At 35.6% G+C, this 25,003-nt stretch overlaps 1 protein-coding gene across 1 annotated transcript; it reads left to right on the top strand.

The window, feature by feature from the left end:
* Positions 1 to 3,227: 3,227 nt before the first annotated feature.
* Positions 3,228 to 24,728, top strand: MYCT1 (MYC target 1). The gene is made up of 2 exons (XM_014866441.3): positions 3,228 to 3,428; positions 22,153 to 24,728. The coding sequence occupies exons 1-2, from the start codon at positions 3,230 to 3,232 to the stop codon at positions 22,662 to 22,664; spliced, it is 711 nt and encodes a 236-aa protein (XP_014721927.1). The 5' UTR covers positions 3,228 to 3,229; the 3' UTR covers positions 22,665 to 24,728.
* Positions 24,729 to 25,003: the final 275 nt, after the last annotated feature.

Genomic DNA, 25,003 nt, shown 5'->3' with positions numbered 1-25,003 from the left:
TGGAGCCTCTGGAGGAGAAGCTCCTTCCAAGTTCCCTCAGGTTGTTGACTGAATTCAGTTCCTTGTGGTTGCAGCACTGAGTTCACCATTTCCTTGCTGGCTATTAGCTGGGCGGCCCTTGGCTCCTAAAAGCCTTTCTCTGGTCCTTGCACAGGGCACCTACACCTCACAACCAGCAACATGTTAAATCCTTAGTCTAAGATCTCTCTGACTTCCTCTTGGTTGCATCTCTCCTGCCTTTCTTCCAGCACATCTGTTCAACTCCAGGCAGAGAAAGTTCTCTATTTTTAAGAGCTACATTGTTTGGATCAATTTAACATAGGGAAGGCAAAACCCATGATAGTTTTTTTAAAAAGGCTAAAAAGGAAGTTTAATGTCAAATGTGTTCTTTTCTCTTAAGTGTAACAATTTCTTCTGAATCACTCATATCAAATTATTTCAGACTTCTAAAATATTGAATGCCTACTAGCAGACATTTTTAACTTTTGTTTTTAAGCGATTAGTGACATTTTTTATTAACCCTGATTTGGAAAGTCTAAAATATTTTCAGCTTCAGATCTCTTGGAACTATTTCATTCCCTTTTTGAATAAATGTTTATTAACAGCCTGTTAGTAAGAGCCTGTTATGTTATTTATTAATAACGTTAACAAATGTTATTAAGAGCACTATATAAGTCACAGGAGACACAGATGTGAGCAAGATCACTAAAGTTCCTGTCTTTAGTGAATTCAGCTTCTGGTGGAAGAGACAAAAAAGCAAGAGCGTATGCAGCATAATGTCAGAGAGTGATAAGCGCTCTGAAGAAAATGATGATGCAAGGTTAGGGGAGAGAAAGTCATTTAGGGGGAATCACTTCAGACAAGGTGATTAGTGAATACCTGGTGAAGAGACAGACTAGAAGGAAGGAAGGAAGGAAGTCCTGTGACGATTTGAGGGAAGAACAAAGCTCCAAATGTATTTTATGACCGCTGGAGAATCCAGATCTAAACACCCAACTTGTGAAATAACGAGAGGTAGAAAAGCAGACCTAACATTTTGGTAAAGATAAAAATCAACTTCCTGTTTTGGCATTACAAGTCACAGGACTTGAAAATCACATAGACACAAATACTCACTTATATGGCTCTGTGCCAAGGAAAAGTATGGTTACCAAGCAAATTACGCGCATTTTTTAGGATAGGATAGGATAAGAACTAATGCTATCAACAAGTTGTTAACAGAAAAGAAAAATATTCCTAGGTCATAAATTGATAGAAAACAAGTTTTCTTCAGCGTTTTGACTGGGTTCGGACCATCTGCAAAAATGAAAACCTATTGGAGGAAAATCTAGATAATTAAACAGGGAACAATAGAAGGAAGTCTCAGCCTGTATCCCAGCCCTGAGATGGAATGAGCCCTGTTACTGCACAGAAGGCAGTTTTGACAAAACTAGACTCATTCATTCCACTCATTTGGTTTGTTGTTTTAGGGCAAATGCACTCTATATAACTCTTTATAAAAACGTATCCATTTTTGAAATTAGTATTCATTGAATCAGGTAACCTAGAATACAACCGAATGTGTATTTAAAAATACATATAGTAATTGAAGCAGCTAACTCTGTGTTTCTAGGAGACTTTAGAAGTATTTCAATATACTTTCATCCAGATTATACTTTTTCAGAAATACGATAGTCTTTTAATTTTCTATTTTTATAAAGTTTGTCAAAAAATACTGAAAAGTAAAGGTAGCTATTAAAATATAAGCCCTTTCTTAAGCAATAATATGAGTATTTTACTTACTTGATTATATGGAAACAGGCCTTAGCAAGAATATTATAAAGATGAGTCTTCATATTTCTCAGTGAATTCTCTAAATTTTCTGTAACATTCTATGGTTCTCCTTTAGGTTGTCTATATTTTAATTTGCAATAAATTTACAGTTAAGGTAAATCTACCAAAATTAAGAAAATGAGCAGAAATAACCTAGTTTTTAGGGAATTAGAACTGCAAAAATCAATACGGGATAAACTTCATGTTATTTTTTTCAGATTTTCCCAGAGCCACTCAGGAATATATCACAGATTTCACAAAGATGATTACTGATTCACACTAAATCATATTCTAATGACAGTTAGGGTGGATGCAAGTTATGCAAGAGTTAATGCTCGTGTTAGCCAAAGATGGAGGAAATCAGATTGTTGAATGCAGTTTGGTGCAGTTGTTAAGCACCATTTAACACTGTTATTGCTATTTCCAATGGCTGCCCAAGGCTTAGAGGATCTATTTAACTAATACAGTTTACAGACAAAGACTCTTGAAATTTTAGCTGACCTACCTCTCCTGAAAAGCCTTATGTAATTCTTTCTCATAGCCGCACTTTCCACAGCCTGTAGTCACACCCAGAATATCCCCAGCGTGAACTGCAATGATTCCCCTCCTTTATTTTTCTTGTTCTTTCTGCCTTCTCACTCTCTCTCCATTTGATAAAATTATTTTCACACTTTCATACACAGTACCAAAGTCATCAATTCTCTCACACCTCTCCTTGAAGAAGAAATTACTATGTTACTGTACTCCTTGCTATAGCACTGAATATTCTGTTGAAATTGAATGTTTGAATTTGTCTCCTTTACTTGATTTTAAATAAGTTCCTTCAGTGTATAAACTTTTTTTAATATTTAAATACTAATTTTAATTTAAAAATTAAATATGTTACATTTTAGATAAATATTTATGAAATGAATGAAAGAAATATACTCTTTCTTTAGAAAGAAATATAAATTTTCAAAATTAACATACCAAATAGAGCAAGAGACTTAAGAATTTTAATAAGTCACTGAGATTTATAAAGAAATAGGTATTAGATAAAACTAATTGTACTTGAATAGAATATATATTTCTGAAGAAATATTAGTTTCCCCGTAACTTACTATATAAATATAATTTTCAAACGTTGGAAAGCAGTCTATTTCTCTCTCTTATATAAATTCAACCCAAAGTGCCATAGCTGAGAGTTTGGAATCTTCTTCCTACATGTGTGTAGGAGATGGGGAAAGAACAAGAAAAGAGCTTTTATCCCAAAAGCAGTTTGGAGGTGGCCGAGAGGAGGGTATTTAGGAATTTAGCTGAGGAAATGACGAGAAGGAAATTGTTTCGTGTCTCAGGAACCATGTGGAATTTCAAGATAAGAAAAACAGTTGCTAATTTGAGTATAAAAGCAGGAAACATGATATACTTATTTCCTTTTATGCAAACACAAGTATATGAGGGGTTGTGTGAAAATTATTTTTCTCTCACTAACCACAAAGACACAGAATCAAAGTGCTTCTTTTGGACAGACTGGCTTTTCTGTTTTTCTTTTTTCCTTCTCTCTCTTCTATTTCTTGCGGATATTATGGCTAATAACACAACAAGTTTAGACATTTCATGGCCAGAAAACTTTTGGGGTAAGATATTTTCTTTAACTGTTTTTAATTTAAAATTAGGATGCAGAGAAATGTACTGCATGATTTATGAAAACATCGGAAATCTCTGAGATATTTATTTATTGTACTGATTACTTAAAGTTTTCATAGATTTATTACAAAAACTTTGTTCAAATAAAACGTTTTTCAGGTGGGTGTGAAGACATTCGAGAGGAATATGGGCGACAAGTGTGGACTTTGGCTGATGTTACAAAATATAATTAAAAAATAACGAGAACAGAAATGAGAACAGAAGGAGGAAGTAATTGCTCTTTGGAATATGACAATGTGGATTTTGTTGGAAAATTAACTTTTATTTGTCTTACAGTTATAGATTATGTATTTTATTTAATGAAACCAAGAATTTCTATAGATCTTATTTTAACTTACATTGTCAATGTTATACTCTTTAATTTCCAAAGTGAAACAAAATAACAAATCTGTACTTAAGAAGTGTGACGACATAGATAAAATAATTAATCGTATTATGAAATTAGTGGGAAAAACCATAATAGAAAAAGTTAAGTGGAAATAACATCACATATAACATTACAAAGAAAGTCCGTCACAGGGGAGTGAAGGAACAATACAAAAGTCCTTTTAGGCTGAGTTCAGACACAGCTGCTAGTCAAGCAACAACAAGTGGATGGAGCTGAGGCAAAACTACCAGTCGTTTTAGGCTAGATGAACAGGGAAGAAGGGCTAAGATGTAAAATTGACTGTATTCTTGGGTTCAGAGAAATTTTAAAAATAAAGGGGGAAATTTGAGTTAAACTCAGAAAAAAATCTTTAAAGGAGTTTACTTTAAATGGAGTTTATGAACAGACCAATGGCCCTATTTATTACACCAGAATAGTCTTTAATCCTCTCAGAGAACTATTTCAGACTTTTACTTGTGATCAATGGGAGGTTCTGGGAACTATCAGATGAAGTCAGCAGCAGAGCTGACTTACCTGGTTGTCCACCATCACAGAAATTTGCATGAAAGGAATTAATTCCTTTTTACCATCAACCATCTATGTTTGCTTCAAACCTGAAAATGAGGGATATTAGGGAACATCTTGATATGATTATGAAAAAAATTAAGAAGAAAGTAAATTATGCTTGCATATTCTAAAGAATGGCTTTGGTAATAAGTTCTTCCTTATTTGAATTTGTGGGAGTCTTAATTATTTATGTTTGTTACAATACTATTTGCTGTCCTCATTTAGAGAGAAAGTGAATGTGCCAAATGCATGCTGAAAAATAGCTAGACTGTATTTACACTAAATTCATCATTACAAAAATAAGAAACTGTATAAATTATTCAAAAGCAAAGTAATTCTTACTGCAAAAATTAATCTGTAAAAGTCAGATCTATTTTTTTCAGACTTCAAAATTAAATTTTAGGTTCACTTAAAAAGAAATCATTATCCACTAACTAACAATGGGTGATAATCCTAAAATAAACCTGAATTAATAAGAAAATGTTTACTTGAAGTCTATTTACCAATTCGAAAAATATTGTTTTTTTTAAATACAGAAATCTGTGCCTGAGAAGGAATTCAAACTTATTGTTTCAAGGATAGTTCCCCATGTTTCTTTGTCTTAGTTTGTGAATACAATGGAAAATAGATGGAAATAACGAAAACCAGGAAGGGGAGTGTTACATTGATAAGCACTAACAAAACCAATGTAAATACGTTGAGCAGATAATACTTCAGTGATTTGGGGAAAATATATGAAAGATCACATTATTTCTCCTGGGGTAAAATATTAAGTATAAAATGCAAAAATGTACATGTAAATATATAAAATGTAAAAACTTCCTAAAATATTAATGTCAATCTTTTTTATTTTCATTTCTTTTTTGCATCTAAATTGATGTCTATTTTGATCACTGACTCCACAAAAATATTATTTTGAAAATCCAGTAAAGTGCAATGCAATACATTGTCTATTGCTTCCAAAATCAATTGTCTACTCAGCATTTTGAATTCAGAGCACAGCTTAGAAAAGCAAAATTTGTACATTGAACCAAATAAATTTTCCAGACTTAACACACTTAAGCTGTATAAAAAGTTGTTTTCCAAATATAATTTTCCTGCTTACCTTAATGAAGGCTGAAAAACAACATAATGATATCAGGTTATTATCGATACAGATAATTTGCATTTTCATGGTAATCACCCATTAAAACTTACTAAGTGTTGTTCAAGCATTGAAGGAATTAATGCAAGGGTAGGCAATAAAATTGGTCTGAGAGTGACAATACAGCTGAAGACCACCACCTTGCATTTCTCCCTTTTGCTTTCTCTAATGCATTTTCATTCTCTGTAAACATTCCCCACGAAACCAGCAGGAAACAGAACCAGTGAAAGCTGGCTGTGCCGTGTTTTAATGAAATAGTAGGCAAGTGTGTATCATTGAACTTGGTTATCCTCTTGCTACTCAGACTCCTAAAGAAGACTTAGTTTTGTTTATACTTCATGCCCTACCATGCATTTTCTTCTCATTTGACTAGCATTGTGAAAAGTTAGGGAAGTTATTGGTTTAGGAGATTACGTTTATTCACTTCATTTAATCCTCACCAAAACTGTAATGTGTGTTCTCAAGATTACACTCTTGGAGGAGATTATGTGTCATACATATGCAAATATTTGCTTATATTATTATGGAATAATACGAGGTAATATATGGCAAATTGGCAATGATTGTTATGAGTTTAAAAAAAATTTCAGAAATGGTCCCTAAATCCTTCTTAGAAGAAAATGAGGCTTTACCCCTGCCTATAAGTCAGATAAGGCTCAAATGAGAGAATTCTAGGAAGGACATTTCAGTCATTCATTTTTCTTACATTAACTTACTAACTCATTCATTCATCTATCTAGTTCATTAGTTTACTCAGAAGCATTGACTGACCACCCATTATATGTTAAACAATGTGTTAGTGATATAAATAAGTTGGACAATTTCAGGAAATTCAGGAGAAATGTTATCAGCAAATATGCAGAAGTAAAAACACACAAGCCATATTGGTGGAGAAGTGAATAGCTTGAGGCAGATTTGTGTAAAGTTTTGAATATCACTGTAAAAGTTTGATCTGATTTAACCTAACAATTTTCAATTTAGTGACTTCATGTCTCCCCACACTTGTCTTCCCTAGGGCTTTTCTCAAGGTTGGAAAGGGGATGAAGTGGAGGTGGGGGTTATACACTATCAACGGTATTGGAAGGAGAGGGTCTTTGGTTCTTGATCAAATTCTGGTCTCTGCTGACATCTACTGATGTGTATTTCTTGAATGCTTTTGGGGCATTGACTTTTCTCTTCCGTGCCTCCATTGCTGAAGACACTTATCATAAAATCAGGATCATATGGTCTATGCAACATTTGCTAATGGCATAATTTTTATTTTCTTTATATCCTCTCTGGGCTATGGGTCCTTATTGAGGTAGTTTTCCATCTGTCTCAGTGGCATAGAACAATGTTGAATGCTGTCCCTGGAGCTGCAGGAGCCTCTTGAGGTTGGGCTGTGTATCAGGGCCCTGGATCTGGATGTACAAATGTCCACCCCTCCCCATTCCTATTCTGCCTTTCAGGCACCCAAGATTTCTCAGAGGGGCTTGTCATCTTCCCCATCTGGACCCCAGGAAGCTGGGAATGGATACCAATTTTTCTAGGATTCCCTAAATCAATGTGTAGCTCACCACAGGCAGAGATGGAGTGATGGTCCCTTTTCCAAAACCCTTCCTGGTCACATACTTTATAGCTCTTTTCCTTCTCTATCCAAATCTTCTCTTCTTTACACTGCTTCTGACTTGATATTGACTGAAGGTTTATGTCTACCATCCCCAAAATTCATATGTTGAAGCCCTAACCCTCAATGTGATGGTATTTGGAGATGGGGCCTTTGGGAGGTAATTAGGGTTGGATTAGGTCATTAGGGTGGGCCCCCATGATGGGATTAGTGGCTTTATAAGAAAGTGAAGAGGGATTGCTCTCTCCTTCTCTCTACAGACATGCATTGAAGAAAGCCCATGTGAAGTCATAGCTAGGAGGTGGTCATCTGCAAACTAGGAAGTGGGCTCTCACCAGAACTTGACCATGCTGGCACCTTGATCTTGGACTTTCTAGCCCCCAGAACTGTGAGAAATAAAAGTCTGTTGTTTGAGCCACCCAGTCTATGGTATTTTGTACGGCAGCCCAAGTTGACAAGGACGTGACTCATAAGCCATGGTTTATTTTTCCCAATACTGTTCTTTATGGTAAAAAAAATATGTTCTTGAGTCCTTTAGGCTCTTAGCATTTTGAAAGTGCAACAAACAAAAAAATGAAATATTCTTGTCTCTCTCAAAGCATCTAGCGATTGCAGTAAAACAACAAGTTTTCAAGACTATTCTACATGCTTTAATAATCCTATTAGTAATTCTAAGCATCAACTTTTTCTTTTTCTGTGCATCTTTGCTAATAGTCCTAATCCTCTCCAACTAAAGAGACGGAGGGTTGTGAATTGATGTGCTGGGGGTCAAGTGGTGTCAAAGGGAGAAAATTATGGTTTTTAGCTGAAAATTTTATTCCTTATGCTGTAGAAAAATATGACTCTTAGGGCTCTACCCCTACAGATGGAAGTAGGACATTCCCAGAGAAGTTAAGGAGGGAACGAGCTTATGGGCTGGACATGCACCTCAACAATGTTCTCTATCTTCCATCTTCCTGAATAGTAAACAAATACTGACGGTATTTCAAATGCATATTTTTAATGTGTATTTTAGATACTCTTGGACATCTATGCATCATTGCATATTAACAGCCTACTAATTATCTCTCTTCTCTCTGTTACCTTGAAAGTCTTAAAAACAAATGTTTACAAATGCTTGTCTTTAAAACCGCTGCCTCCAAATTATGTAGAGAGAATTTTAAAATTCATCTCTCACGGGGATCCATGCTCAGAGATTATGATTCAGAAGGTATAAGGTGGAACCTAGATGGCTATACTTTTTGGTAGGTCCCTGACTTAGAAATCCTGCATCTACATTCATGAGGGAAATTTGCCTGTAATAGTCTTTTCTTGTGACAGCCTTGTCAGGTTTTGGTATTAATGTTAGGTCTCCTACAATAAGGTGGGAAGTGTTTCCTATTTTTCTATTATCTGGAAAAGCTTGTGTAAGAGTGGCATTGTTTATTGTTTAATGTTTAGAAAAACTCACCAGTGTAATTATCTATAATATTTTTAATAGGAAGGTTTTAAATGACAAAGTCAATATCTTTAACAACAGTAGACTCCTTAGATTTTCTATGGATTCTTCTATTACTTATGATAGTTTGTGTTTTTTAGAAATTTGTCCCTTTGAATTAAATTTCCAAACATATTGCCTTAAAGTTGTTCATGATATGTCTTATATGTTTTCTAACATTTTATTCTGAAAATGTTCAAATATACAGAAACGTTTAAAGAATTTTACAGTGAATTCCCATACACTACAACCTGGATTCTATCAACACTTTTACAATACTCATTTTACCCAACAACTTATTAGTTTATATTTCAAAGTAAATTGAAGATATCAGTACACCTCTCCCCAATTACTTCAGCATGTATGTCATTAACAGGAATTCAATATTTTTAATAGTTTTTTTCCTTTTAAGGTTAAATGTATGTACAATGAAATGAAAAATGAACAAAAATGAAATGCATAGATCATAACTGAATATTGGCTGAATTTTGACAAATACATACACATCTGAATAACCCAAACCTTAATCAAGATATAGAATATTGCCACCAACCTAAAAAATTCCCTAATGCCCCTTCATAGTCAATCCCCGTCTACAAGGAGGAAACCACTATTTTGATTTTTTTCTAGAGTAGATTAGTGTTGCCTTTTCCAGAACTTCATATAACTGAAATCATACAGTGTTTACTCTTTTGGGCAAGACCTCTTTCCCTCACATAAGATTTTTAATATCTCTTCATGCTCTTGTGTGTCAGTAGTTTTTTATATTGCTGAGTAGTATTCATTATATATCTCAAGTTATTTATCCATTTTCATATTGATGGACACCTCGGCTTATGAACAATTTGGCTATTAAGAATAAAACTGCAGTGGTCATTTTTGTAAAAGTTTTTTGTTAATGCATGTTTTCATTATTCTTGGGTAACTTCCTAGAAGTGGAAGTTGGGTCATAGGGTTAATGTACATTCAGTTTTGTAAGAAGCTGTCAGACCTTTTTCCAAAGTGATTGTACGGTTTAATACTTCTTCCAACAATATATGAGGCTTCCATTTGCTTTCTATCCTTGTCTCCAGTTTTTTATTCTCAATTCTTTTAATTTTAACAATTCCGATCAGTATTTAGTTGTATCTTATTGTAGTTTTTCTTTGCATTTCCCTGATAGCTAATGATGATGAGCAGAGATTGGCAAATTATGGTCCACGGGCTAAATATGATCCACCACCTATCTTTATACATAAGGTCTTATTGGAGTATTTGTTTATGTGTTTATGGCTGTTTTGTGCTACAATGGCAGAGTTGTTTCCATAACATTTGACCTGAAAAGTCTAAAATATTTGCTACCTGGACCTTTACGGAACAAAAGTTTGCTGATTTCTGATGCTGAACATTTCCTCTCGTGCTTATTGGCCTTTAAATAGATATTTTGGTGGTGTCAGTTCAGATTTTTGGCCTATTTTTTCTTTTCTTTTTTTTTTTTTTCGTATTTTTATTATTGAGTGGAAAATTCTTTCATATATTCTGGTTACCAGTCTGTTGTCAGATACTTATTTGTAAATGTTTTTTTACCTGTCTGTGGTTTGCTTATTTATTTTCTTTGTGTCTTCTGCTGAGCAGATTTTAAAAGAAGAATTCTAATCCATTCATCTATCTAGATACCATATCTTTGTGTGTGTGTGTGTGTGTGTGTGTGTGTGAGTGTGAGTGTTGCTTTCTGGGAACTAAGATACCTTTGTGTACCCAGAAGTCATTTACATATTATTCTGTGTTTTCCTCTAAGGACTTTCAGATTTTAAAATTTAGCTTTTGTGTTTAGGATCTATGGTTATTCATCTCAAGTTAAAATTTTGTATATAGTGTAGAAGTTGAGGGGTTTCTCTCATGTCAATATCCAGCTCTTCCAGCACAACTTGTCGAAAAGACTTTCTGCATTGTATTGCTTTGGTGCCTTTGTTGAAAACCAAGGTACAATATAAATATAATGACCATATGAATATAAGCCTATTATTGCTGGACTATGTTCCATTTCATTCTATTTGTTGATTTTTATAGTAAGTCTTGAAGTTAGGTAAGTTCTTCAACTTTGTTCTTTGTTGTCAGGGTTACACTGATTTTTCTTGGTCCTTGTATTTTCCTATAAAATTTATAATCATTTATCAAATTATACAAAAAGCCTGTGTATTGGAATTAAGTTGAATCTATAAGTAGATTTAAAGAGTGTTGACATCTTAATGATATTGTCTTACAATCCAGGAACATAGTATATCGCTCCATTTATTTAGGCCTTCTTTAATTTCTTCCTGTAAGGTTTTCAAGTTTTTAGCACAGAGATTGTACATGCTTTTTGTAAAAGAAAAATAATAATAATCCTAGGTAGTCCATGTTTAATCATACTATTGCAATATTGTATTTTCCAATTATTTGCACTGGTATATAAAATATTTTTATACATCAGCCTTATATTCTGAAAATTTGCTTAATTCATCTTGCTGTTGTATTTTAGAATCCTTAGGATTTTTTATAACAAAAAATCAAGCTAATAGGTTTGTTTATACCCTATCCTCTGTCCTTTGTATTATAAACATTATATATATATCTCTACATAAATTACAAAGCTCATAAGAGAATATTTTAATTTTTTAAAATAGCAATTTGTATTTTAAAGAAATTAAGAGAAAATAGTCTTTCATATTTACCCTAATATTCTTTCTTTTTTTTTTTAAGATTTTAACTTTTTTCCTTTTTCTCCCCAAAGCCCCCTGGTACATAGTTGTATATTCTTAGTTGTGGGTCCTTCTAGTTGTGGCATGTGGGATGCTGCCTCAGCGTGGCTTGATGAGGGGGGCATGTCCACGCCCAGGATTCGAACCAACGAAACACTGGGCCACCTGCCCCAGAGTGCGCGAACTTAACCACTCAGCCATGGGGCTGGCCCCTTAATATTATTTCTGATGGTCTTTATTTCTTCCTAAAGATTCAAATTTTTTATCTGATATCACTTTCCTTCAGCCTGAGGATTTTCTTTAGCTTATCTTTCAGTGTAGATCTGCTGGTGATGAATTAGAGTTCTCCTTCACCTGAAAGAATATTTACCTTACCGTTATTCTTAAAGGACAATTTTGCTGGATATAGACTTCTGGGTTGACTGATTTTTAATCGCTTTGAAATATCACTGTTTCTTATTAGAGGTCAGTAGTTATTCAAATAATTGTTTTCCTGAATTTAATATTCCATTATCATTATTATTTTTGATTTTGTTGTTTTCAGTTTTTCATCTTTGATCTTCAGTTATTTGATTATGATGCACCTGTGCATAGCTCTTTATATATTTTCTGCTTGCTACTGCTAAGGAAAATCTATAAGTTAATTTCTTTAACAAATTTTGAAATTTTTCTCCTTATTTTTTCAAATAGTTTTCAGCTCCATTCTCTTTCCTTTGCTTCTGGTACTATAATTGCACATATATTAAATATTTTTATATTGTCCATGAGTCCCTGAGGCTCTGTTGTGTTGGTAACAACTACCAAGTATTTCTTCTTCATTTTTCAAATTGTGTAATTTCTGTTAATTTATCTTTAAGTTTACTGACTCTTTTCTCTGCCATCTTAATTTTTCTATTAAACTCATTGAGTGAATTCTTTTAGTTTTGATATTATTTTCAGTTCCATTTGGTTCTTTCTTAGATTTTATATTTTTCCTGCTGACATTTCCTACCTTTTCACTCATTATGAACATTTTCCTTTACATTATTTAACATAGATATATAAGTTGTTTTGAAATCTTTGCTAATTCCAACTTCTGGGTCATCTTAGAGTCTGTCTTTGTTGACTATTTTTTTTCTTGAGAATGGGTTATATTTTTCTGTTTCTTCATATGTTAAGTAATTTCATATTGTATCCTGGACATTTTAAATGAGTTTTGGATTCTATTACTGTAAAGAGTTGGGGTTTTTTTTTTCCAGTTTGTTTTCATTCAATTCAAACTACAAAACCTATAAAGCCTGTCTCCTGGAAGGCCATTCAAATCTCAGTTTAGCTTAGTTAGTTTTTTTTCTACATGTGCTGTTTGGAATATGCACTGTGATTCAGGAGTCAGCCACAGATATGGGAAATGCTTATAAATAAAATTTTGGGCGTCCTCCTCTCTAGCTTCTCTTTTCGAGGATTTTTTTTCTCTCACCTTCTAGCAGCTCTGGTTGCCACAATCATTGTTCTTTGTTTCTTCAGACTGGAAATATTGAAGGTTTTCAGTTGAGGTTTTAACTGCCCCACATAATTCAGACTGGAAACTGTCCTCAGGCTAGAGGTTTTAAAAACTGGGAAACTCACCTAGTGCTTAGTATTCTTTTCTTCCACGTGTCAACTTCTCTCTAGTAGCTGCCTACATTTGGTCATTCTTCAGTGCCTGTAAGTAGGATTCTTTTGAGGGGGAGGGACGGACGGGGTTGTTTCCAATGTTTATAGTCATTACACCTGGAAGGGTCAGTCCACAAAAACTTGCTTGGAATCCTGTCTTCATGGTTCCACTGCCTATATAGCCTGTACTAATGTCACCTTTTTTATTCCTGATATTGATAATTCATTCCCTCTCTCTCCCTGCCTCCTCCCTCCCCCTTCCCATCTTGGTCATTCCTATTGGTAGTTAATCATTTTCTTATTATTTTTTTCATGGAAATCACATTTGGCTTTGATAATTCCCTCTCTTTATTTCTCTTCTTCTTGCTTTTTTCCTGCATCATTAAATTCTGCTTTCTCTTAATTATTTACCATATTCTACTTATATTTGATTTAGTTGTCTTTTGCTAGCTTTTTGATATGGAAGCTCATATCATTGATTTTTCAGCCTTTCTTCTTTTTAAATGTATGGCTCTAAAGCTGTACATTTTCCCCTAAACATAGCTTTAGGTGCATTTCACATGTTTTGATATTTCTCATTTTTCATATAATGCAGTTAAAATAGCTTCTAATTTTCATCAGATATTTTTATTTGATTTTTTATAGGTTCCCATTCTCTGCTGAAATTTTCCAATTTCTTATTTATTTTCCTTAACATATTAATTAACAGTTATTTTAATATTTGTGTCTGACAACTGTAATATCTTGATAATTCATGGATTTTTTTCCATTATATGTTTACTCTCTTGTTTTTTTTTTTTCTTTTAGGTAGATTGGCCCTAAGCTAACATCTGTTGCCAATCTTCCTCTTTTAAAAAATTTTTTTCTCCCCAAAACTTCAGTGCATAGCTGTATATCCTAGTTGTGAGTCCTTCTAGTTCTTCTATGTGGGATGCCGCCACAGCATGGCTTGATGAGCAGTGTGTAGGTCTGCACCCAGGATCAAAACTGACAAACCCCAGACCCCAAAAGTGGAGCATGCCACTGGGCCAGCCCACACTCTTGGTTTTTGTTCATTTGGTCCCGTCTCTTGGTATACCTTTTAATTTGTTATTTATGCCCAATATTGTTTTGGGCATTGTAGAAACAATTTAAGACTCTGAGTAAGGTTATTTTTCTCTAGAAAGGATTAGTTATCCTTCTGGAGTTAGTTAGGCGCAGACTATCTTAATACGATCTGAGAATAATCTGATATGTACCTGTATTTCTATCTTTGTGAGGTCTGCTCTTTTACCTGTTTTCTCTTGGCGTTAGGTAGTGGCTCTTCAAGGGCCCTACTCATCTGGAATGTTTGCCAGAGTCCATCTTCCCTGGTAGCCCCTGAGCTCCAATTTTTGTTTTCCAAGCCTACTGAGGTTTCACAGAAGTCTACTCAGAATTTTTGCCTCTCTTTACAGATTATTGTGGCATGAGATTTTCTTTACTACTGGAATTTGCTCCCTCAAGTTAGCAGTTTGGGTAGGTCTCTTGCGGCTTCAAACAGATTTTTAAAAATCTGTATGTTGTCTTGTTGTCAGTGGTTTGCCATAAGCAAGTCCATCATATACAGAAAGGGGTATACTACCCTCTTCCTTCTGAACATAATTGAATTTACCTTCTACTCAAACAATACTGTTGGCCGAGTATATTCAGAATATGGCTTATGCTTTATGCCTTTGGTCAAAACTACCTCCAAATCCCCCAGCCTTTTGGTTCTTTGTCCCACACCTATACACAAAAAGGCATCTCAAATCTCATTTCTTTCATGAAGGTTTTTCTAACCATTCTAGATACAGGTTACTCTATCTTTCAAATGTGATGACTCTTATGGCCTGTGATACCTATGTATCTCATCTAATTTTTTTAAGAGTATAAATTGAAGAGTCTAGTGTCCAGTAATATGGAGAGAGAAAAAAAAAAAAAACCAAGAGTGCCTATTAAGCATCAGAGGTGGGACAGGATGTAATTTTAAACAGGGTGGTCAGGGTAGGCCTAAATGAAGGTGACGTATGAGCAAAAACCTGAAGTTAACCATGCAGATAGCTGGGGAAATAGGTTACAACCAGCACAAGGCCCTAAGTCAGGATCACATCTACTGTGTTTAAGGAATGGCAAAGATGGCAGCACGGATGGAGCTGAACGAGCCAGAGGAAGAGTAGAGGGGAGCACAGTTAACTGGGAACAGAGCAAGTTGGAACTTTAAGGCCATTTTTAGGAATTTGCTTTTACTCTGGGGGAAATGAAGGGTTTAGAACAGAAGAGTTATGTGACTTGACTTACATTTTCAAAGTTTCATTGAGAAGAGTGTTGTTGGCAGGAGGGGAGCAAGGATAGAAGCAGGACGACCACACAGAAGGCGATTGCAACATTCCAGCTCAGAGGTGATGGGCACTTGGACGAGGGAGGTAGCAGAGTAGAGAGTGAGGAGCTGAATTCTGGATATATTGCAAAAACAGACTGTATGGGATTTTCTGGCAGATAAGATAGATGCAGAAAATACTTACGCTTTGTTTAAATTATTGTAATTAATCAACTTTTCTGTGTCCTAGATATTATCCTTTCTAAAAAACTTTTTGCCAAAATCTTTTTTATTGCCTGAACCATCCTCCTATATACTCTAGGGTATCCAGAACAGCATGACCTACTTTGGTAATAGCTGAGCTTATGATTCTTATAACTGCAAAGGGTTTTGTGAATTGATCAATGTTCCACTCTGTTGACACTGATAAAATTACTTCTGAGATATTGGAACGATTCAGTTCAAGGCCACTAGATGGTGACCTCTACTAAATTTTAATACCAGTGGACAGAACTTGAGGTGTTGATTAGATTTACTGAAAACCAGATTCAATATTAGAATCTCAGAAGTGAAAGGCATTATACTGGCTGTTATTGTTAGGCCAAGAAGAGGCAAACGACTTGGGTAAGCAATACAATTGTTAGTAATAACAGTTTTCATTCACTGAGGATGTATATGCCAGCCCCTTGCTAGTTGTATAGACGCATGTTACAAATTAAGATAACAATACTTAATTTATATGGCATACCCTACTAATGTTTGAGTTTGTTCCTTTTCCCTTCAAAGGGAGATCTGCATTTTTAAAAAGTAACCCTTTGGTCTCATTATTGCATTATATTGTAATTATATGAAGTAAAATTATGGCTCATTTTTCCTCCTCTTAGACTGCTGAGAAATAAGGAGGCGAACAGTTCTCAAAAAAGGAATATCTGTGCCATGTATTTTTCAGATAGATTTTATTTTATATTAGGTTTCTTTTTTTTTTTTTTCAGGAAGATTGGCCCTGAGCTAACATCTGTGCCAATCTTTCTCCGTTTTATGTGGGATGCTGCCATAGTGTGCCTTGATGAGCAGTGCTAGGTCCGCATCCAGGATCCGAACATACAAACCCCCAGGCCACAGAAGGGGAGCGCATGCACCTAACCGCTTTACCACGAAGCCAGTCCCTATATTAGGTTTTTATTTAATTTTTTATTTTTTTTAACTTTTTTTTTAAAGATTGGCACCTGAGCTAACAACTGTTGCCAATCTTTTTTTTTTCTGCTTTTTCTCCCCAAATCCCCCCAGTACATAGTTGTATATTTTAGTTGTGGGTCCTTCTAGTTGTGGCATGTGGGACACCACCTCAGCATGGCCTGATGAGTGGTGCCATGTCCACGCCCAGGATCTGAACCAGTGAAACCCTCAGCTGCCAAAGCGGAGTGCACAAACTTAACCACTCGGCCACGGGGCAGGCCCCTATATTAGGTTTTTAAAAAAGGATCCTGAAATTTATTGCAAAAGCCTGCCAGAATGGAATTACGTATATGAACAATTAAGGCTGTATGGCCAATAGATGCTGTTTCCATTATATATTTTCTGGATTCTACAGTTTGGGTCAGAAAAACCATTAAATATAGTTAAACAAAAGAATCCTTACAGAAGAACATTCTGGAACAGACTGTATTATAATGATCATTTCTATACTTATTTTTGCAGTTTGGATTTAAGGGAGCTTAGCAAGATAGATAAACTTTTTACCACATACTTCAGCAAGTCTTAGAGATTCTTATGTTGTTATTATCATTTGTAATTATTTGAAAAATTCTGCACATATAGGCAAGGGCATAAGATTTAGTGCTATGATTTCTAAAGTAGATATTTGACTGACTTTATGGTTAGGAAGTCATTTTCATGGTATGTGCACTCAACTGAACAATAAGGTGAATATATCTCTTTAACTTCGTCTGTGATACCTGCTTATATCCTGAGATATTTAGAATTCTCAATCACACCCTAGTGGTCACAAAAGTTTACACACAAAAGAAAGGGCACATACTGTGCTAATGTGAGTATTTGTCGTCTCATTATGTGTCATACATGAGTGTAAGCAACAGCCCCCTGACCAGTGCTAGTTGTCAATATAAATTATTAATAAATCAAGTGTTAGTTTTACCACATAAACCTTGGCCTCTGTTTCAATATCAGTAAAATAAGGAGTTTGAGACAAGTGGCCAATGACCCATCCATTGCTTGGTGGCTTAAAGGACATCTTTCTTACCTTAGTTGAGGTCATCTAGAATATAAACTCCTCCAGGGCTGAGGTCTCATTTTCTTCCCTGCTGTCTCAATACTTAGCACTCCTTGGTATCTAGCAGCAGTATGTTCAACAAATAAATAGATAAAATCTCTGGGGCATCTGACTGCTAATGACTTCTACCTACAATTCTCTTCTCACTTTGATTCAGAGCTAGGAATCTTTCTTGTCCTCCAAGACTCCCTAATTAGTCCTCCTTTCCTCTCTCAGTTCTCCTTCCTGCCATCATAATTAAGCAGGTTCCACGTGTGTGTGCCTTGGAGGGGCCTCTCTCAGCTATCCAGCCCCATCTCTAGTCACAGCCTGCTGCCATCTCATCATTGGGATGAGGTCTGGAGTGTGGGAGGGTTTCCCTCAGTTCTGCTCTGCCCTCAGACGACAACAGGCTGCGGCCACTTGTCCCTTGGAAGCGTCTCTCAGTTCTGCCTGGCCAACAGTCTTTCTGGTGTGCACTCAGGAAAGGCCTGTGTTAAGGAGTTGGCAGATAGTGTGGATTCCCCATGTATGGGACCCTTAGGTTTTCTGAACTCTTACACCAGCGTACATTCATCCTTGAAAAATCCTCAAAAGTTCACTTGCTTTCTTCCTAACATGTCTATGGTAGTTTCCTCTTCTCCTTGCTGCTTTGCTGAAAATGAACATATCCATGATTTCTGTCTCTCCTAAGAGAACTTGGCATTTCTCAAATTTTAATTCTTTATGTTTCTTTGAGACCTTAGGTCTTCGATGAGTTTGAAATAATAAATATTTTTTTAGATTATATAGCTTGTTCTTATTTTGTGAGTGATCAATTTCACCAAAAATAAAAATATGATACAGAGATAGCCTTCTCCATCAATAACTTTTTTAACACCAGAGGAAATGTCCTCTGCACTTAGCTTCCCAATCATTAGTCCTGGTTTCCTTGTTGTTTATTTCAGTCACCTATTAAATTCTGATTTTCCTGGGAGTCTACCCTCAATTAACTTCTATAAACACACTCTTTTATTTCTGTTTAAGTGCTTGTTATAAGTGGTTGAAACTCTTTTGTAACTTCTCAACTTTGCTTCTCTTTTAAGCTCCGTATGTATTTAAGCTTGAATTCCAAATGACTATCTCAGGGGCCCACAAACTCAACGTCTCCTAAAATCAACTTTATCCCCAGTCCCACATTTCTTGCCTGTTTGGATGAATGACACTAGTATCCACCCTTGCTGGCCCATGCCAGAATCCCAGGATTCATTCTGCATTTTTCCTTTCCTCAGTGTAGCAAAGTACGGTGATTTTATTGGCTGACTTTTGTCTTTAAAGAGAAAAGTTGGGGGAGGGATTGTGTGTCCTTTGGCTTTTTAAAAATTTTCTTTTGTTTTGAAAGATCTTAAATTTTCCCCTCAGTCTTGCCTCTTTTCTCCTTCATTGTGTGGCTTCCAAAAATCACCTCTCCTTTTCTTTATTTTTTTTAATGGCTTTATTGAGATATAATTCACATGCCATGTAATTCACCCCTTAAAGGGTACAATTAAATGGTTTGTGCTCTAGTCAGAGTTATGTGACCATCATCACAATCTAATTTGAGAAACTTTGTCCTTCAAAAAGAACCTGTATCCACCAGCAGTCTCTCCCATTCCATCCCTCCCACCCCCAGCCCTAGACAATCACTAATCTTCTATCTCCATAGTTTTGCCTGTTCTGGACATTTCATGTAAATGGAATCATCCAAGATGTGCTCTTTTGTGACAGGATGCTTTACCCTCTTCTTCCTCAGGAGAGATTACTTTCCAAGTCTGCCTCCTCACATTCTTCTCTGCACTTTAAGTCCCTTTTCTATAGTCAATGTGCTCATGGACCAGAACATCTCTTCATTATTTTCAGTTTTTCCAGAATTTCCCTTCTTCTCCATGAAAGCTCGTGGTAGAAGCATGAGGGAAAATTTATTGGAATCTGTTTTATCATTGTTCAATTTCTAGGTAACTTGAAGTTTGGATGTTCTGTGTCTTCTCATTGAAGACATGGGTTTTGTATTGTTGTATTTGTTCATCTTGTTGTTCTCTATTGGTTTTTGGAAGTAACGTTGGGAAGTTCAGATTTACATGACTGCCATTGGCAGGGCAACCCAGAATTCCTATAACTCCTTTTTTAGGTTCCAAATATTTGGAGCACTGATAGTGACAAATTGATTTGGAATTTTACTATATTACCAATAAGGCTAATTTTAGGTTCTGACTGTATTTATTTCCTTTTTCCAGATAGAGCCTAACTCTCTGAAATCCCTGTCTCTAAAGGTTGCATTTTAAGGCTATGACTCAGTATTATTTTTATAAGACACATTTTGGAAGAACAATACTTGGTCTAGCAGAGCTGTCCTAAATCATCTCGTAATTCAGAAGTCATCTTCCTATTATAAAGAATTTATTGTTTAGATATAAGCAATTGTTTTAGAGGATTTTGATATAAGCATTTGAGAAGATAATTGTGAAAGTAGGACACACAAATATAGTCTTTCCACAGGAGATAAATGTGACAATATAAGGTGGAAGGATACTAAAATATATATAAAGTTAAGGAGCAATGATTATTCTTATATATTTATTAACATTGGTCTCATTTTTTATATCTGCATTATGATTTTCTATGTATTGTCATAGATTACAACAATAAACTGAAAACAACCTTTGTAATCGTAAAATCTAACTCCTTCATTTAAAAAAGTAAAATCAGTGAGCCTAAACAAATTTCTTAAAAATCGTACAATATGGTAGGAGCAGAGCTGAGTTTGGAACCCTGAATCTATTAGCTTTTGCTGTGTAACAATCTACCCCAAAACATAGTGGCTTAAAACAATCATTTACTGAGTTCACAATTCTGTGAGTAGGCAATTTGGGCCAAGATCAGCTTGATGGATATTCTGCTGGTCTTCTCTCATATGTCACAGTCAGTTTTGGATTGACTAGTATCTGATTTATCGAGGATGATCCTGTTCATATGTTTGGAGGTTAGTAGGCTTTTGGCCAGGGCTGTAACTGGGTCGTATGTCTCTCATCATCCAGCAGGCTGGCCTGGGTGTGTTTGTATGCTGGCAACTGCAGGGATCCCAAGAGCATCAGGGATAGAAGCTGAAAGGCCTCTAAACGCTTAGGTTTGTACCTGCACAGCTTCATTTCCATCGCATCATATTGGTCAAAGCAAGTCGTGAAGCCAGCTCAGATTCAGGGGGTTGGGAAACAGACTCTTCCTCTTGATGGGAGGAACTTCAAAGCTTTGGCAGCCCCCCGTCTTTTTCTTCCTGGCCTCACAACACCAATTAGCTAGTTTCCAGTCCATAGTTCTCTCAACACAGAATCTTAAAATAAGCAATTATATAAGATAGCTTACCTCTCCACTTAACAGTAATGGATTCTTGTTTATGAAATTTGGAAGTCTTTATCCAAAAGGTGGTACTTGAAATGGATCTTGAAGAATGAGTTTTCCAGACAAGAACTTAAAAATTGTTATGACGGAAAATATGTGGAAAGGCACAGAGTTTGAGAGAGAAACAGGTTTTGGCATAATGAGAAAATCAATATGGCTTGTGGGTAGATCATGGGGTGGAGGGTGGGGAAATGTGGTGGGTGTAAGGCTGGAGGGGTCTTCTACTATCTAGAGTGTCTTTCTATTCGAAGCAGGGGTTTTGCTACCTAACTGCATCCAAGAATATGTTTTTAGTTCCCAAGAAGAAACAATAAGGTAGAATTTCCATCTGGGGAAGGCACCACCCACCCTCTCCCAGGACAGAAAATCTGAACAAATACAAGTTCTGTGAACTGAAGGAGACTGATGTATGGCAGAGATTCTGTGGGGATTCAGGGGACAGGAATTTTATCATCACAACAAACTATGATAACGGCATTAACTGGAACTTGGGGACCAAGAAAGAGCCCAGTCATCTGCACAGGTCATGTTATCAATGAGTCAGAGATACAGGTGACAGTCCAGGAGTTCAGCAAATATGACATAAATCAGTCAGTCCACCAGATGGTCCTAGCCTAGCACTTCCAGTCTCAGAATGAGCTCAGGAAGTGAGACATCGTGCAGCCTGCAGGTGGGAGACGTCAGGAAGGTTGATGAAAGCAGACAGAGGAAAAGGCAAAGCTGATGTGACTATGAAATTCTTTGTCAATTTTTGGCACATTGGTTATTACCGTAATTCAAAATGAAACAATCTTTGGACTTTATATGCAACTCTATAAAAAATTCATGAGCTAAAGAATAGCCTTTTTAAAACAGAGACTGTTTTTGTTACTTATTTCTGAAAGGTGATAAAGTAGCAAAGGCAATGTGGAATGCTACAGCTAAACATGATATTTTATATTATTTTGCTTTAATAAATAGAAGCATGTCAGCTTCCATTTATTCACAGCCACCTAGCACCATCTTCTTTATCCCTAATTGAAAATTGTTTAAATTAATCATGTATTCCATAGTTACTATTTGTACTCTGCCCTGTGTTTTTAGTTGAACACCTATGTACAAATAAAATTGCATATTTGTTTCTTTTGTTTGTTTGTTTCAGAGGATCTTATAATGTCCTTCACAGTGTCCATGGCAATTGGACTCGTCCTTGGAGGGATGATTTGGGCTCTGTTTGTCTGTTTGTCTCGAAGAAGGGCCAGCGCCTCCATCTCACAGTGGAGCTCAAGCCGGCGACCTAGGTCTTCTTACACCCATGGCCTCAACAGAACTGGATTTTACCGCCACAGTGGCTGTGAACGTCGGAGCAACCTCAGCCTGGCCAGTCTCACTTTCCAGCGACAAGCTTCCCTGGAGCAAGCAAATTCCTTTCCAAGAAAATCAAGCTTCAGGGCTTCAACTTTCCATCCCTTTCTGCAAAGCCCACCACTTCCTGTGGAAACCGACAGTCAGCTGATGACTCTCCCTTCTTCCAATACCTCCCCCACCATCAACACATCCCACAGTCTGAGCCGTCCTGATTTCCACTGGTCCAGTAACAGTCTTCGAATTGGCCTTTCAACACCACCCCCGCCTGCCTATGAGTCCATCATAAAGGCATTCCCAGATTCCTGAGTGGGGTGCTTTGGGTTTTAATTTCTTTCTTTTCTTGTCTTTTATGGAAAGGAAATCACAAATAGGCTAAACAGAATTTGGAGGACATGGCCTAAACAACTATTGAGTTTCCAAGCTGAAATATACTCATCCAAGTTGGACATTACTGTAGAAAACACCTTTTCTTAAACATGTTTTTTTCCTTGTGTCTCACAAAAAGTAATATTTTTTTCGAGTAGTTATATATTTATGTATTTTGTATTCAACATGAGGATTATTAAAGAGTGATCCTAATCTAAGAATCAGGTGTGATACAGTGTATATACTTTAGATTAAAATAAAACCTTTAGATATTTGTGATTTAAAATCCTCACTTTCAAAGTGATTAAAGGGGGAAAAAATCACTGTGTCACTTTAAAAAAAATCTTTATCCTAAAGAATTTTAATTTCTTTAGAATGACAAGTGAATGATTTACAAACTTGGAATTTTAATGAATTATATGCACTCAAAATGATAGAACATTGAAGATTCTAAAGTTCTTCGATTTTGCTCATTTATGAGAAGTGTGAGAATCAAGCAAAAGAAACTGAACTCTATGAGTATTTTAGGATACTTCAATTTGACACATTTCTTTTTCCAAGCTAGGATCCTTGTCTGTTTTTCCCAAGAACAGTTATCCACATCATTGAGGAAAAATCCCTTGATTTACTAACATGATGATTTAACTTTTCTTTGCTGTTGTGTTATGTTGTCAGAAAAGCAACAACAACAAATCCAATGATTTGACCTAAAAACAAACTTTAACACTGACCTTATGTTTTTCTTAAAGGATAAGTTTCATTTCTTAGATTTAAATCTATCAACTGGGAACATACTTTATCTAGGGACCTTCTCATGTCACTTCACAGACAAATAAGTAAGGGTCAGTGGAGAGAAAGTCTGCCATCATCAAAAGGGATGTTACCACCATGAAGAATTCTCCCTCCTGGATTGACTCGTCAGGCATTATCCCTGTTTGCTTCCCTGTGAATTTCAACCTCAAATGCTCTGAAGAGTTTTGTACAATGATTAAACCATGCCATTGGTCCTTTGTGCAGTTATCTCAGATGTCCACTTCCATAGTTGGCCACCCTCTTAAAGGAAGGTACATCCTCAAATGTGGGTACCCGAGAGCTTCAGTGGCCAGATGCCTGTGGCCACCACATTTCTTTTAAGGACATGAGCTCACTGGAGTATTACTCAAAAAGCCTGTGATTCGTTTCTGAGATAGTGAACATTTAGCTTATGTTGCTGTCTGTTTGTTTCTCTGAACACTGGGATTTTCAGTGAAGAAAAATGTACTCTCATTTTAGTTTCTGCAGTGCAGTGATCACAGCTAATAGTGTCTGTATATGGCTCAAAAATGTAATAATTTTTACATAATAAGAGATGCCGTATAACATTTTCTTTATTATTTTTTTTAGCTTATATCTTCCATTATTCCTCAAGGACAATTATTCCTAATCATGTCTGTAGATAGTACTCTCTAATGCAATATACCAAAAAGAAAGTAGGAAAGAAAAAAAGAAAGAAAGGAAGGAAGGAACGAACGAAGGAAAACAGGAAGAAAGAAAGGAAGATAGGAGGAAGAAAGCAAAAAAAAAAAAGCTCACAGGATAACCAATTTGTTGTAAGTTGGTTTTTATCAAATTTAGAGATTGTCATATAGCCACGTGAGATTTCAAGAGAGCATTAACTTAATTTAATAACAACGCTATGTTTTGCTTGTATGTCATCCTGAATGTTTAACATGAGAAGTCAGCTATGATTTTTATCTAGAATTTATATTAGGAGTGAAAACTGCTTTATACCTCTCAGATTAGGAAAGGGAGAGCAGAAATCCTCTGGAATATTCGACCACCTGGCAGAATCATTGCCTCCCCCTCCTCAAGTTATAAAACAATCAAAATCAATATCTTGTCAATATTGCACAATGTACGAAATGTGAAATTAAAGCAGAAACTGGAGACTTTTTAAAGTTGTATTTCTTTTATTTGAAATGCTTTGTTGATTATGAAATAAAATTAAACTGATGTCTATTTTGATTCATGGTTTATTTATTGAATAACCTGTGAGTATCTCCTTTTTACTTTGGTATTTTAACCCAATCTAGACCATTCTCTATAAACTATTACTGAGACATAAGCCCTATTTTATATTAAAATATCTAATAGAAAAAGGGTAATGTAATAAATAAATTGAACAGAATTTTTCAAATAATTAATGCAAATGGAAGATAAGCAAGTGATTTATTTTAAACGTTTAGATTCTTATCTCACTAAATAATTCCAGAATTATTTAATTAACTTTTCTAGATAAC

The sequence above is a fragment of the Equus asinus genome, chromosome 1, assembly GCF_041296235.1.
Source record: "Equus asinus isolate D_3611 breed Donkey chromosome 1, EquAss-T2T_v2, whole genome shotgun sequence".
Lineage (NCBI taxonomy): Eukaryota > Metazoa > Chordata > Mammalia > Perissodactyla > Equidae > Equus > Equus asinus.
This window is presented reverse-complemented; position numbering and strand designations above follow the sequence as displayed.

What these genes read in the sequence shown, in the direction of transcription:
- MYCT1 (XM_014866441.3), top strand. Translation starts at nt 3,230, where the DNA reads ATGCAAACACAAGTATATGAGGGGTTGTGTGAAAATTATTTTTCTCTC. An exon ending in ATGGCCAGAAAACTTTTGGG is followed by an intron (nt 3,429 to 22,152) that starts GTAAGATATTTT and finishes TGTTTGTTTCAG; the next exon opens with AGGATCTTATAATGTCCTTC.